Source organism: Adiantum capillus-veneris, chromosome 22, assembly GCF_014529385.1.
Source record: "Adiantum capillus-veneris isolate H3 chromosome 22, ASM1452938v2, whole genome shotgun sequence".
Classification (NCBI taxonomy): domain Eukaryota; kingdom Viridiplantae; phylum Streptophyta; class Polypodiopsida; order Polypodiales; family Pteridaceae; genus Adiantum; species Adiantum capillus-veneris.
This window is the reverse complement of record NC_140952.1, coordinates 32,385,579-32,398,297: the sequence shown is the minus strand read 5'-3', so window position 1 is coordinate 32,398,297 and position 12,719 is coordinate 32,385,579. Positions and strand designations below refer to the sequence as shown.

The following is a 12,719-nucleotide window of genomic DNA, read 5'->3' as shown; positions in this document are numbered from 1 at the left end:
ATTTTGGCCTTTAAAAGATGTTAATATAACATTTCGTTTCATTTTTAGGAGTCATCACTTACAGGCAATCTCAGATTGCTTCCCGGCGCCTTGTGCGACGGAAGAAACGAGCTTACTTGGCTCATATGGAGCGAGACTTGTATCAGTTGTTCTTGAGTAGAGACTCGGGAGAGGCATGGCGATTCTTTCACGAGCACTCCCCTCCCCCAATGATTACTTGTCCTGATGCGTGTCTCCAGTATGCCTCATCGTTATATACGGTTCGTGGACCAGACCCCCTTCCAGATCCTACATAGCCATGCCCACCCTACCAGCACCTTCTTTACCACTGAGATGGTAAAGAGAGCCATTGACAAGATGAGGACCAGCAGGGCATATGATCATGATGGTCTAGTAGTAGAGCACTTTACACATGCTAGAGATATGTTGGTAGAGGTTATTGCAGTGTTGTTCAATCGTGCCATGTGTGAGGAGTTACTTGAGACTTGGAGGTTGTCTACTATTGTGCCTATCTTCAAGGAAGGTGATCCTACAGAGCCTAGGAATTACCGCACTATTATGGTTGGGCACACATTGGCACGGTTGTATGCATCCATTCTTAAGCAGCAGTTGAGTAATTGGGCGGAGGGTGAGGGTGTACGGGCAAAGGGCCAGGCCGGTTTTAGGAGGGGTTTCTCCACTCTTCATAACATTCTGACACACGGAGCGATCGTTGAGGACAAGTCACATGGGAGATGGATTTATTGTACTTTGTGGATTTCCGCAAAGCATTTGACATGGTACTGAGAGCTCGATTGATGCGCAGAGACTGTAGGAGATGGGGGTGCCCATAGTGTTGATTTAGGGGATTATGGCTCTATACAAATCAGTGATGGGACATGTACGCACCCCAGAGGGGATATCTGATTTAGTTCACTCCACCATTGGGGTGAAACAAGGTTGCCCATTGTCTCCTACTCTATTTGGTATGTATGTTGATGAGGTGTCTGATTACATTGACAGAGAGGGTGATAGAGGTGCCCAGCTGGCAGGGACGTGGATCCCATTGTTGTTATATGATGATGATATTGTGTTGATCGCTGACTCACCAAAGGGTATGCAGCGACAGTTGGATGCATTACACAGTTTTGCAGAGGATAGTGGATTGTCTGTAGACCTTGGTAAAACCAAGGTTATGGTGTTTAACACCACACCACAGTGGATCAGAAGATCAGCACCGACTTTCACATATGTTCAAGAGACAGATGCATACACTTACCTTGGGGTTGTCTTCACTGGGCCGAGGTTTTTTTTGGAAAAAGCAACAGAGACTAGACTGACTAGAGCTTTTGCGGCCTTGGGAGGCTTGGAGAGGATGTGTTCGTAGGTTCAGTTCCAGGAACCTCGAACAAAGTTATGGTTATTTGATATTTTAGTAGCCTCAGCTATGTTGTATGGGGTGCAGATATGGGGACCTTTTGTAGGCCAAGATGGTTGGAGACGTATGGAGAGGCCCTTGGTATCTATGATCTCTCGATTGATCAAAGCCAAGGCCTCCGTACCCCCACGCTATCATTTGAGCAGAACTAGCTTTCTCCCCTATGGAGTTTGAGGCGCTTACCAGACCAGTCTCCTTTGTGCACAGCTTCTAGAGACAGATATGCTAGAATGGCCCATGAGTCTTCCAGAACAGTTAGCTCTTCACCGGGATCGGCTTCGGCCATTTCAAAATTAATGAAATCCAAGTATACTGAGGACGGTCGAGTAACACAGCCATGGCGGTGTGCTCCAGCAATACCGTCGTAGCAAGTAACGTTCTGCATCTGAGGCAATGGTGACAACTGAAACCCCTGAGGATACTGATGATTGTAGTATTGAACTGGAGTCTGTGGGTAGAGTCTCATAGATTGCTGAGAAGGACCTGTTGCTGCATTCTGCACTGGTCTACCTGCTCCAGTCCATCCATACCCCATACCCATCATCGTAGACTGGGTTGCCCTATTTTCATGTAAGAGCAGTTCTCTAAATCCTTGTACTTGAGTTTGAAGGTCATTAATCACTTGAGACTTTAACTTCAAGGTCTGTCGGAGTGCGAAAATAGTAGCATCCCGATCGGTGATGGCGCTCTTAGCAACTCGCAAAGATCCCTTCATAGCTGCGTAAGTAGTTGCGTGACGTTGGTGTGTAGCTGCCAACCGCTCTGCTCCAAGCTCAATGGTGGCAATGGCTTGCCTGCACTCCTGCAGTATATCCTTAGATAGGCGAAAAAGTGATGTAGAGTCTGACACTGTGGAAAGTCCTGTAACAGTGTCAGGCGGAAGAGGGCTGGCAAGTGGTACTGCTAGTGGCACTGGGGTTGCAAGTGGCACTGTTCGTGGTGGATTGAGAGCATCCCTCTCTGGTGGAGTAGAGACGGTTGGAGTGGCTGTAGGCAGGACTAGGCATAGGAGAAGAAGCAACTCCAATTGGGGCTCGGGAGCTAGTCACTGTGGTAGGAGTAAAGATAGCAGCAGTAGCGAGAGGAACACACTGTAGAAGCCATAGCTGTGACATTCATAGTGTCATCTGTAGCGCCTGAACTTACCATCGAACAAGTAGTTGGAGTATGCGAAGAACGTCGAATAGGTTGCTTCACTCGAGGTTGCTGGCTTTCAGAAACTAGCAGTGATACTAAAGATTCTACTGTGTCCTACACTACTTTCGCCCTCTTTTCCTTCGGTTTCCCAGGTAGATCCTTTGTCTGTTTAATTGCTTTCCCTTTTGCCTTAGAGCTATTACGCCGCATATCCGCATCCACATCCATGGGGCTAACATGTATGTTAATGACCCAGGCGAGCTGCAAAGCATTGAAAGCTAGATTGCACAGATTGCACTTGAGCTCTGAATCTTTTTGCGCGCGACTGTAAAGAGGTAAATAGAATTTGATGAAAACCACACAGGATGGTGTTGATGAGATGGTGTTGATGAGGCTGGAGTAGAGACGGTTGGAGTGGCTGCAACAAGACTAGGCGTAGGAGAGAAGCAACTCCAACTGGGGTGGCAAGTGGCACTGTTCGTGGTGGACTGAGAGCATCCCTCTCTGGTGGAGTAGAGACGGTTGGAGTGGCTGCAGCAGGACTAGGCATAGGAGAAGAAGCAACTCCAACTGGGGCTCGGGAGCTAGTCACTGTGGTAGGAGTAAAAATAGCAGCAGTAGCGAGAGAAACACACTGTAGAAGTCATAGCTGTGACATTCATAGTGTCATCTGTAGCGCCTGAACTTACCATCGAACAAGTTGTTGGAGTATGCGAAGAACGTCGAATAGGTTGCTTCACTCGAAGCTGCTAGCTTTCAGAAACTGGCAGTGATACTAAAGATTCTATTGTGTCCACTACTTTCGCCCTCTTTTTCTTCGGTTTCCCAGGTAGATCCTTTGTCTGTTCAATTGCTTTCCCTTTTGCCTTAGAGATTTTACGCCGCATATCCGCATCCACATCCATGGGGCTAACATGTATGTTAATGACCCAGGCCAGCATGGGAGCTGCAAAGCATTGAAAGCTAGATTGCACACATTGCACCTGAGCTCTGAATCTTTTTGCGCGCGATTGTAAAGAGATAAATAGAATTTGATGAAAACCACACGGGATGGTGTTGATGAGGCTAGAGTAGAGACGGTTGGAGTGGCTGCAGCAGGACTAGGCATAGGAGAAGAAGCAACTCCAACCCGGGCTCGGGAGCTAGTCACTGTGGTAGGAGTAAAAATAGCAACAGTAGCGAGAGGAACACACTATAGAAGCCATTGCTGTGACATTCATAGTGTCATCTGTAGGCCTGAACTTACCATCGAACAAGTAGTTGGAGTATGCGAAGAACGTCGAATAGGTTGCTTCACTCGAAGCTGTTGGCTTTCAGAAACTGGTAGTGATACTAAAGATTCTACTGTGTCCTTCACGACTTTCGCCCTCTTTTTCTTCGGTTTCCCAGGTAGATCCTTTGTCTGTTCAATTGCTTTCCCTTTTGCCTTAGAGCTTTTACGCCGCATATCCGCATCCACATCCACGTCCATGGGGCTAACATGTATGTTAATGACCCAAGCCAGCATTGGGAGCTGCAAAGCATTGAAAGCTAGATTGCACATGAGCTCTAAATCTTTTTGCACGCGACTGTAAAGAGGTAAATAGAATTTGATGAAAACCACACGGGATGGTGTTGATGAGGCAGTATAGGCTATTGCAGTGAGAGAACGTAGTAGGTACGTCACATCTGCCTTTGCTTACTTTAGCAACTCTGACCAGAAAGTAGTACTTGAAAATGGCCCAAAGCTTTTTATTTCTTGCATAGTCAGCATGACTAGTACTAAGTAGCTTTTTGCATGCTTCAATGGTCGCATCTTTCGAAAGTTGTGGATAGGTTCTCGTAGCCGGTTTTACTGTAGGAAAGGTTGCCATTCCCAAAGTGTGACCAATGTGCGTAGCCGTCAGTGGGTTCCCTCTTACTTTGGGAAAAAGCTTGAGAACCTCATGCACCATATCCATGGGAATATCAGTAGGCAGATCGGCCTCTGCTAATGCTGACAGATCTAGCGTATGTAGCTGATCCTTTGATAAAACTTCTTGAAGAGACGGATGAGGCTGCTGCAGATGGAATTTCAAAGTGAATTTGGTTTGAGCTTTGGAGGAAGGAGGCCGAGGAATTTGATGGTGCAGCACCTGCGTGATGGCCTTCTTCTTTTGTCTTTCACAGCATCTTCCTGTTGGCTAGAAGAGTCAGAGTCTGAGTCAGAGGCAAAGTCGGAGTCAGACGCTTTGTAACTCTCATCACTGTGATCAGTGGAGGATAGATCAGTGAGGCCATGGCTGGAGGTTTCTACATCTTCTTCTTCTGTAGAACTTCGAGGTGTTTCAGTAGGTCTCTGTCGAGACAAAGCTTTCTTCCGAGCCTTCTTGCTTGTACCAGCCATCTTGAATTGATCTTTTTTTTTTTTTTTTTTTTTTTGAACTCACTGTATGCTGAAATAAGTTGTGAAATAGGTTCTGATTGAAAAGCGTGAGATGAAAAGCTGAAACAGCTTCTGCCTGCAAAGGGTGAGATCTGTTCGTGAATAGGGATCGCCTGTAGGGTGAAAAGGGGCGCGATAGACTGAGGGAGGGGCGAGGGGGTTTGGTTAGGGTAGGGGCGAAGCAGAGGGGGGATGAGGGTAGGGGTGATGGGCTTAGGATAGGGGCGAGGGTTATTAGATAAGGGGGCGAGAGGGAAAATTTGGGAGGGGGTGAGTGGGAGAGTTGTTGGGTAGGGGCGAGGGGGATTAGTTGGGTAGGGGCAAGGGGGGGGGGGGGGGGGGGGGGGCGAGGGGAATTAGAGGGTGGGGCGAGGGAGGGGTGGTGAGGGGCAAGAGTAGAGGGGACGAGGGGAGGGGAGATAAGGCGAGGGAGTTGAGGGTAGGGGCGAGGGGGAATTAGAGGGTGCTGGTGTTCCCAAAATCTTGCACAAAATCAGGGTTTTCAGTACAGCCTGCCTTGTCAGCATGTCAGCGCGATTTACGGGCTGCTGCCACATACGCATGTCAGTGCATTTTTAGGGGTTGTGCCACATCAGCAGATTTTTAGGGTTTGCCAACTGTTAGGGCTTTGGCCAATCTTGTCCATTGATAGGGGCCCCCTAGGGTTCTAGGTAAGCCATGTCAGCAACTCGTGACAATATACACATAATATACATATATATAGTTGTTTTTGGGGCCAAGGAAGTGGTTGTGCTGGTATGGAAAAGCAGCTACAGGACGAGAGGTTCCATTTTCACCTACTGAGTTAATGAAATGCTAAGAGAATTTTTTTTAATGCAGGACATGCTTCAGAAATATCCTGGGCTAGAGGGCTTGCCAGGGTTAAAGCAGGAGTTGAGTTTTCGTCAAGATCCAGATTCAGTTGGTGCTTGATGCTTTTTCAAAGAGTGTGCTGGCTAATTGTTTGGATGCTTAATGCTTGGGATCGGATGCTAGTTATTTGTTTGGATGTAACTATATAAACAGCTAAAATTTAGTTTTCCACGGCCATGCAAGAAACCTAGAGAAGGGTAATAATTGCATGGTTCATAATTCAGTGATTCGAAGATGTATTCTCTTGTTTTAGTGGGCTCTTCAATATCAACAGCATTGAACAGGCAAGTTCCCTCTTGTTCCAAATTCTTGAACTTGAGGTGGCATGAGAGATGAAGCAAAAATTTTGTAAATCAGGTGGCCACTATGATGCTTCCTAAACAAAGGCAATTATTAATGAGTTATCCAAGGTGCACTCTTGGTCAGGTCCATTTGGTGCCTCTGATCGATGGGAGTTTTAATTTAGATTTCCCTCTCCAAATTGAACAGAGTACCATAACATTCTCTCGGGTCACTAATGTGTTCGTCGGTGTTATATCAAGTGGCATACAAGACATTATGGCCAACAAATGTCACTATTGATGACTATGTATGTGCGTACCCAATCCACATATGCATGTGTGTGTGCATGCATGTTATGAAGAAGTCATTAAAGGTTAGTTGTGACTGCAAAAATTAGTCTTCCATTTTAGTGTGGCTCATCACGAGCCCCATGCAAGTCTTTGTGACCCTTGTGAGACTCTGGAACAGATTTTCACCAATGATTTTCGTTAATCAACCTGGTCACAATGACTTGAAAACAGATCCCTACTTTTGATACCAGAAAAAGTCTTCTATGGTTTTAGACCATAGGAAAATTATTAGTTAGGCCTCAATTATCATGCAAATACCTTCTGTACATCTATCTAGTCCTATCATGGCCCATGAAGATAATTGCTCATAGAGCTCCTGATGCATTGCATGATTTGATGGTGCCAATTTTTGCATTTGAAATCCTACAAATTATTACTCACCAATATTTGTACTTCTCGTGAAGATTTTTCCATAATGCGTTTTCGTTGGAATAAAGTAACAAGATATATCAATAGGGAGAAGCACGTTGTATAAATTTGTGCTTTGCTAGTTTCTTTGAATTTGTAACGATAGACATGATGTCCCTGTTGTTGAACACTTGTCATTTTTCCAAATTGTAGCTCTTAGAATCTTTAAATTTGTCGTGCAAGATATCTAGTGCTTGTAACATTACCTTGAAGGAATAGCAAGTTGGTTCAATTATATAGATCTTGACGTTTGTAGCCAACAAATTCATAATTTTAAAGAGCTTCGATGAACATTCCAAGTTTGGTTGGAATCACTAATTATGTTTATTGTGTTGACGACGTACAAATCACACTTTTGATTTAGATTTAATGGATCCATAAAGATCTTTACTACATATCATGTTTAATTGCAATTTGAGAACAAGAACTAATTTGGTAGACATGAAGATCTCCCAAAGTCATGATACCTCAGAAGCAACTGTAGTGTAGAGCTGGTACAGAGTGCTGTTGGCTCATTTCTCTTATCTTTATCCAGCTTGATACTAGATGGCAATCTAGTAAGCTGAGTTGACCGTCCACACATAGACAGCACATGTGTACACACACACACAATGTTCCACAACTAGCAGTGGTTAGTGAATGCATTGCATCATTTTAGAAAGTAGAGAAGCCAAATGAGGTAGAGAACTCAATTCATGAGAATGATGAGATTCTGCGCGGAAGGTTACACTGTTGGTTACTGATGCTTGTGTGAAGTGAGGGGGGGAGACTATATACATAAAGAGAGATGCTCAATATCTAGGCAAGTTGAAAAGGTAACTTTGAAGCCAATCTATTTACATTGGGGACACCCCGTTGTACCACAAAGCAAGCTCAATACTTTAACAAGGGCCAATTACAAGAAGAAACTTTTGGATGTACACACACACATCCCAATAGTGGGAATCTAAAGAAGAAATGTACATCCTTTGGTTAGCTAGAGGATATATACACGACTAGCTAGAAAGGAAGAAATATTCACCAAGGTCAATGATGGCAAAATGAAGCTAACTGTTCACTTGAGTCACAAAAAAATTAGACAATTCTATGATAAGAGTTGGCCAACCTCTTCATTTCTCTTCATTATATTGTGCACAATACAAGGCCAAAACTAAACACAATTACATTACATGTTTTTTTATATACATCCCTCAATGTTGTACAACTTTTGATTCGAAAGATTAGTAAGATTGAAGACAAAGTGCCATCAAATCTCTTTTACATTGAAAATATTCATTACCTTCAGAGGAAATGCAAGCAAAACAAATTTATTGTATTTCACCTAGATTGCACAAAATATGCACTAATTAAATTGTTTTATACACATTAGGATTCTAACAGAGTGTGAATGTTTAGAGAGAGGTGTTAAGACTTTTGACACATACCTATATAAAACCTTGTTATCAAGTAATTTTTTGTTGCAAGTAATTCTAGTAAGAGTGCTATTATACAAGATATTGAAATGTCCAAAGGATATAATATTGTCTCAAACTCAAATCTTGTGTCCATATAATAGCAAGGTGTGTTTAAATTCATTTTAAATCAATTCAGTATTGTTTATATTGAACAAATGTGAGCCACACCAAGCAACTTGTGTCCAAGCCGTGTGTGTGTGTGTGTGTGTGTGTGTGTGTTTTGGACAGTTTTCATATCAGGTGCAGCATTTAGCATGGCTGACAACAATACACATGTGTTCAAAATGTTTGTTTATCGAGGACAGATTGGATGGGGACAATTATCATATGTGAACTTATATGATGCAACATGTTCTTGTGTCGAAGGGCGTTTAAAACATTGTGCAGGGCATTGATGTACGACTTGGTTCTGAGGATACAAGCAATGTTGAGGATGTTGTAGGTCTTGCTGCAAGGATCGTTGCTGTTAGAGTTGTTTTGCCTACATTTGAGAAAGCTCGTTGGGATGTAAAAGATATGCAGGCTCGTGCATTGATTGCATTGTCTGTGAAGCGTACTATTACTCCTCACATTCGTTCAGAAAAAATTGCAAAACAGGCTTGGGATATTCTAGCTGGCCTTTATGCAAGTCGCAATGAGGCAAAAATTGCATTGTTGCGTAAAGAGCTGGAGTTGAAGATTATGCATGAGCAAGATGACATGGACACTTTCCTTGCTGGTGTCAAGGATATCAATGAGCAACTTAGTTTTGCAAGTAAAGTCATTTCTGACAATTCCCTTGTGTTAGACTGTTCTTGATGCTTTGCCAAATTCTTACTAGACTTTTGCTAGTACTTGGAGACTTATGACCCAAGGAAATCCTGCAGTTGTCAAGTTTGATGCATTATGCACATTAATGTTGCAAGAATCACTTTTCATAAAAACCAAGATTAGACAGTGTGCAGTTGAACATGTCTTTATTGTTGCTCAAAGAAAAGGTGGTAACAATAATGTAGCCACTTCTCATGGTTCTTCTGCGAGTGGAAAATCACATGATTCTAATGCTTCTGTTGGCAAAAATTCGTTTGAGAATTCTGGTGATAAGGGTAAAAAGAAGATGTGTTGCTATTATTGTAAAGCTAATGATCACTTGATCAAGCAATGTCCTAAGTTGAAGGTCGAAGAGGCTAAGAAGAAAGAGGCTGGTTCCACTACAAATGCAGCTATTGTTGAGTCTTCTATGAAAGGAGACTGTGATGCTGATGTTGATGCAAAATAGGCTTTTAGTGTAGAGTGCACTCATGATTCTAATGTCCATGATGCATGTTTGTCAGTTGTTGTAAATGCTCAAGTGTGGTACTTTGATAGTGGTGCTACAAAGCACATTATCTCTCATCATGACTTGTTTATCCCCCTCGAGGATGTCCCTCATGGGAATCTTGTTACTTATGCTAACAATGTCTCTTATCATGTTATGGGACTTAAAAAGATTGTATTGATTGATGTCTGCAAATGGCAGTTCTTTCACACTTGTTGATGCATTGTATATACATGCGATCAATATGAATCTTATGTCTGTATCTGCACTTGTTAGACTTCGATTTGTAGTCAAATTTGTGGATGGCAGATGTACAGTGCATGATCTCAGCTTCGATGATGAAATTGTGCATCTGGCATTTTATGTCGTGGGCTATATAAGCTCACTTTGTATGACAAGTGTGGACAAAAATTTTCAAATGCAGTTGTAGATTCAAATGCTATTTCAAATGCAAAACTTTGGCTTGTACGTTTTGGACATTTGAATTTTGTCAGTTTGTTGCGTTTGTAAAAATCTGATATGGTTGCTTCTTTGCTACCTCTCGAAGCACATGTCAAACATGTTTGTAAAGGTTGTATTTTGGGTAAGATGCAACGTTTAAAGTTTCCAAAGGATGGTTCAGTTAGGGCCACATGCAGCTTGTACATAGTGATGTTTGTGGACCCAAACAAACTCCGTCCTTAGGCAATTACCTTTACTTTGTGACTTTCATTGATGATTACTCCAGGCATGCATGGGTATATCCGCTTAAAGTGAAGTCCGAATTTTTTATGTGCTTCAAATAATTTTTGTCTATGGCTAAAAATGTCTCAAAATGTATTATGGACACTCTCCGTTTCGATCGAGGGGGGGAGTATATGTCTCATGAATTTAATGCATTTCTGGCTAGTCGTGGGATAAAACACAAAGGTACAATGCCTTGTACGTCTCAACAAAATGGTTTTGCTGAGAGAAAAAACAAGTCACTTACGAAAACGGCAAGATGTATGGTCAAAAGTCAAGCTTTGCCGCATTCGTTTTGGCTTGAGGCCATCATGTGTGTCATTTATGTACTAAACAAGTGTCCTACAAAAGCTTTGTAGTCTATTATTCCATATGAAGCATGGCATAATATAAAGCCTTCTATTGACACATGCATGTTTTTGGTTGTTTGGCATATGCCTTGGTGCCACAAACACAGCACAGAAAATGTTACTATATACATGTGGTAGTGATGTGTGTGAACACTAGGACCGCCGGGGCATTTTTTCCCTCTTTAGGAGGTTTTTTTCCCCCGAGCATTGTATATACGCCCATCACTCTAGGGCTATCTATCTTTCCATTGCACACTAAGTAACACACTCTCTATTGTGTGCCTTGAGCTTCCTTCGTCTTCTCCAAGCTGTGTGCGTTTCTCTGCAACCCTAATTCCAACAATTGGTATCAGAGCAGGTCACGTCCTCCCGGGCTTAGTCGCCAGCTGCTCCAGCACACACCTAGTCACTTTCTCCGATTTCAGTGAGCTTTGGCGAGCATTCGCAGGTCGACAAATATTTTGGGCGAGCTCGTGGAGCTCGATCTGCTCAGAATTTTGATTTGGGCTCATTTCGGCCTCCGTTTCCACTACAAGCAATACTGCACAGGCTATTTCGTCATTTTGTGCAGAAATTTTTTCAGTGCCGTTTTTTGCATAACAGGTGCCTTATAGTCTTCTATGGTTTGTGCTATATAGCACGTGTTGTTCCCGCTCCGTTTCTCCTATTTTTCGGCAGTTTTCACATCAGGTGCGGCATTTACAATGGCTGACAACAACAACACAGATGTGTTCAAGATGTTTGTTGCTGAGGACAGGTTGGATGGGGATAACTACCCTATGTAGGCTTATATGATGCAACATGTTCTTGTGTCAAAAGGCGTCTAGAACATTGTGTAGGGCATTGATGTACGTCCTAGTTATGAGGATGTAGGCGATGTTGAGGATGTTGCAGGTCTTGCTACAAGGATTGCTGCTGTTAGAGTTGTTTTTCCTACGGCAGAACAAGATCGTTGGTATGTAAAGGATGCGCAGGCTCATGCATTGATTGCATTGTCTGTGAAGCGCACCATTGTTCCTCACATCCGTTCAGCAAAATCTGCAAAACAGGCTTGGGATATTTTGGCTGGTCTTTATACAAGCCGCAATGAGGCTAAAATTGCTTTGTTGCGTAAAGAGCTGGAGTCGAAGATTATGCATGAGGAAGATGATATGGACACTTTCCTTGCTAGTGTCAAGGATATCAATGAGCAACTTATTTCTGCAGGTGAAGTTATTTCAGACAGTTCCCTTGTGCAGATTGTTCTTGATGCCTTACCAGATTCTTACCAGACTTTTGCTAGTACTTGGAGACTTATGACCCAAGGAAATCCAGAAGTTGTCAAGTTTGATGCATTATGCACATTGTTGTTGCAAGAGTCACTTTCCAGAAAAAACAGGACTAGACAGCGTGCAATTGAACAGGCTTTTATTGCTTCTCAAAGAAAGGGTGGTAACAGCAATGCAGCCACTTCCTATGGTTCTGCTACGAGTGGCAAAAATTATGTTCCTAATCCTTCTGCTGCCAGCAATTCGTCTGGAAAGTCTCTCACCGACTCTCCTTCCTCTGGGTGGGCTTTCGGGAGTTGAGAGGCTGCACCCCAAAGCACTCCCTCTCGTATGTATTCTTTTAAGAACAATCTCCTAAGAGTAGGGTAAATCGTTTTTTCTTCCACCCTTAGTGTTCTATACCATTCCCCAGCCTTCCCACTTAAGGTTAGGTTTAAAGCATTACTCTTATGCAGGTCATTGTGTTCTCCCACTACAAGAGGCTATTCATATTAGCGACGCTCACACAGCGACGCTCAAAAAAAAAAATCCCGGCGTCGCTATGAGCGTCGCAAATTTCTTTGTAAATTTGCGACACTCATAGCGACGCCGGCTGGGGTAAAAAAATAACCGAGCGCGCCCAAAAACTCAGATCTCATATCTGAGTTTTTCGGCGCCCTCAAGCAAGGAGCAGGTAACGCTCTCCCTCACTCTCTCTCTCTCTCTCTCTCTCTCTCTCTCTTTTCTCCACACACACACACACACACACACGAGGAG

At 43.2% G+C, this 12,719-nt stretch overlaps 1 protein-coding gene across 4 annotated transcripts in view; it reads left to right on the top strand.

Moving 5' to 3' along the window:
- Positions 1 to 6,235, top strand: part of LOC147429127 (DEAD/DEAH box RNA helicase family protein) — a 234,134-nt gene extending 227,899 nt beyond the window's left edge. For all 4 annotated transcript variants that reach the window (XM_086495195.1, XM_086495194.1, XM_086495196.1 and 1 more), the window contains one exon: positions 5,799 to 6,235. In XM_086495195.1, coding sequence (XP_086351321.1) covers positions 5,799 to 5,891 — 93 coding nt within the window. In that variant the 3' untranslated portion in view covers positions 5,892 to 6,235. The remainder of the gene's footprint in view (positions 1 to 5,798) is intronic.
- The last annotated feature ends 6,484 nt before the right edge of the window (positions 6,236 to 12,719 follow it).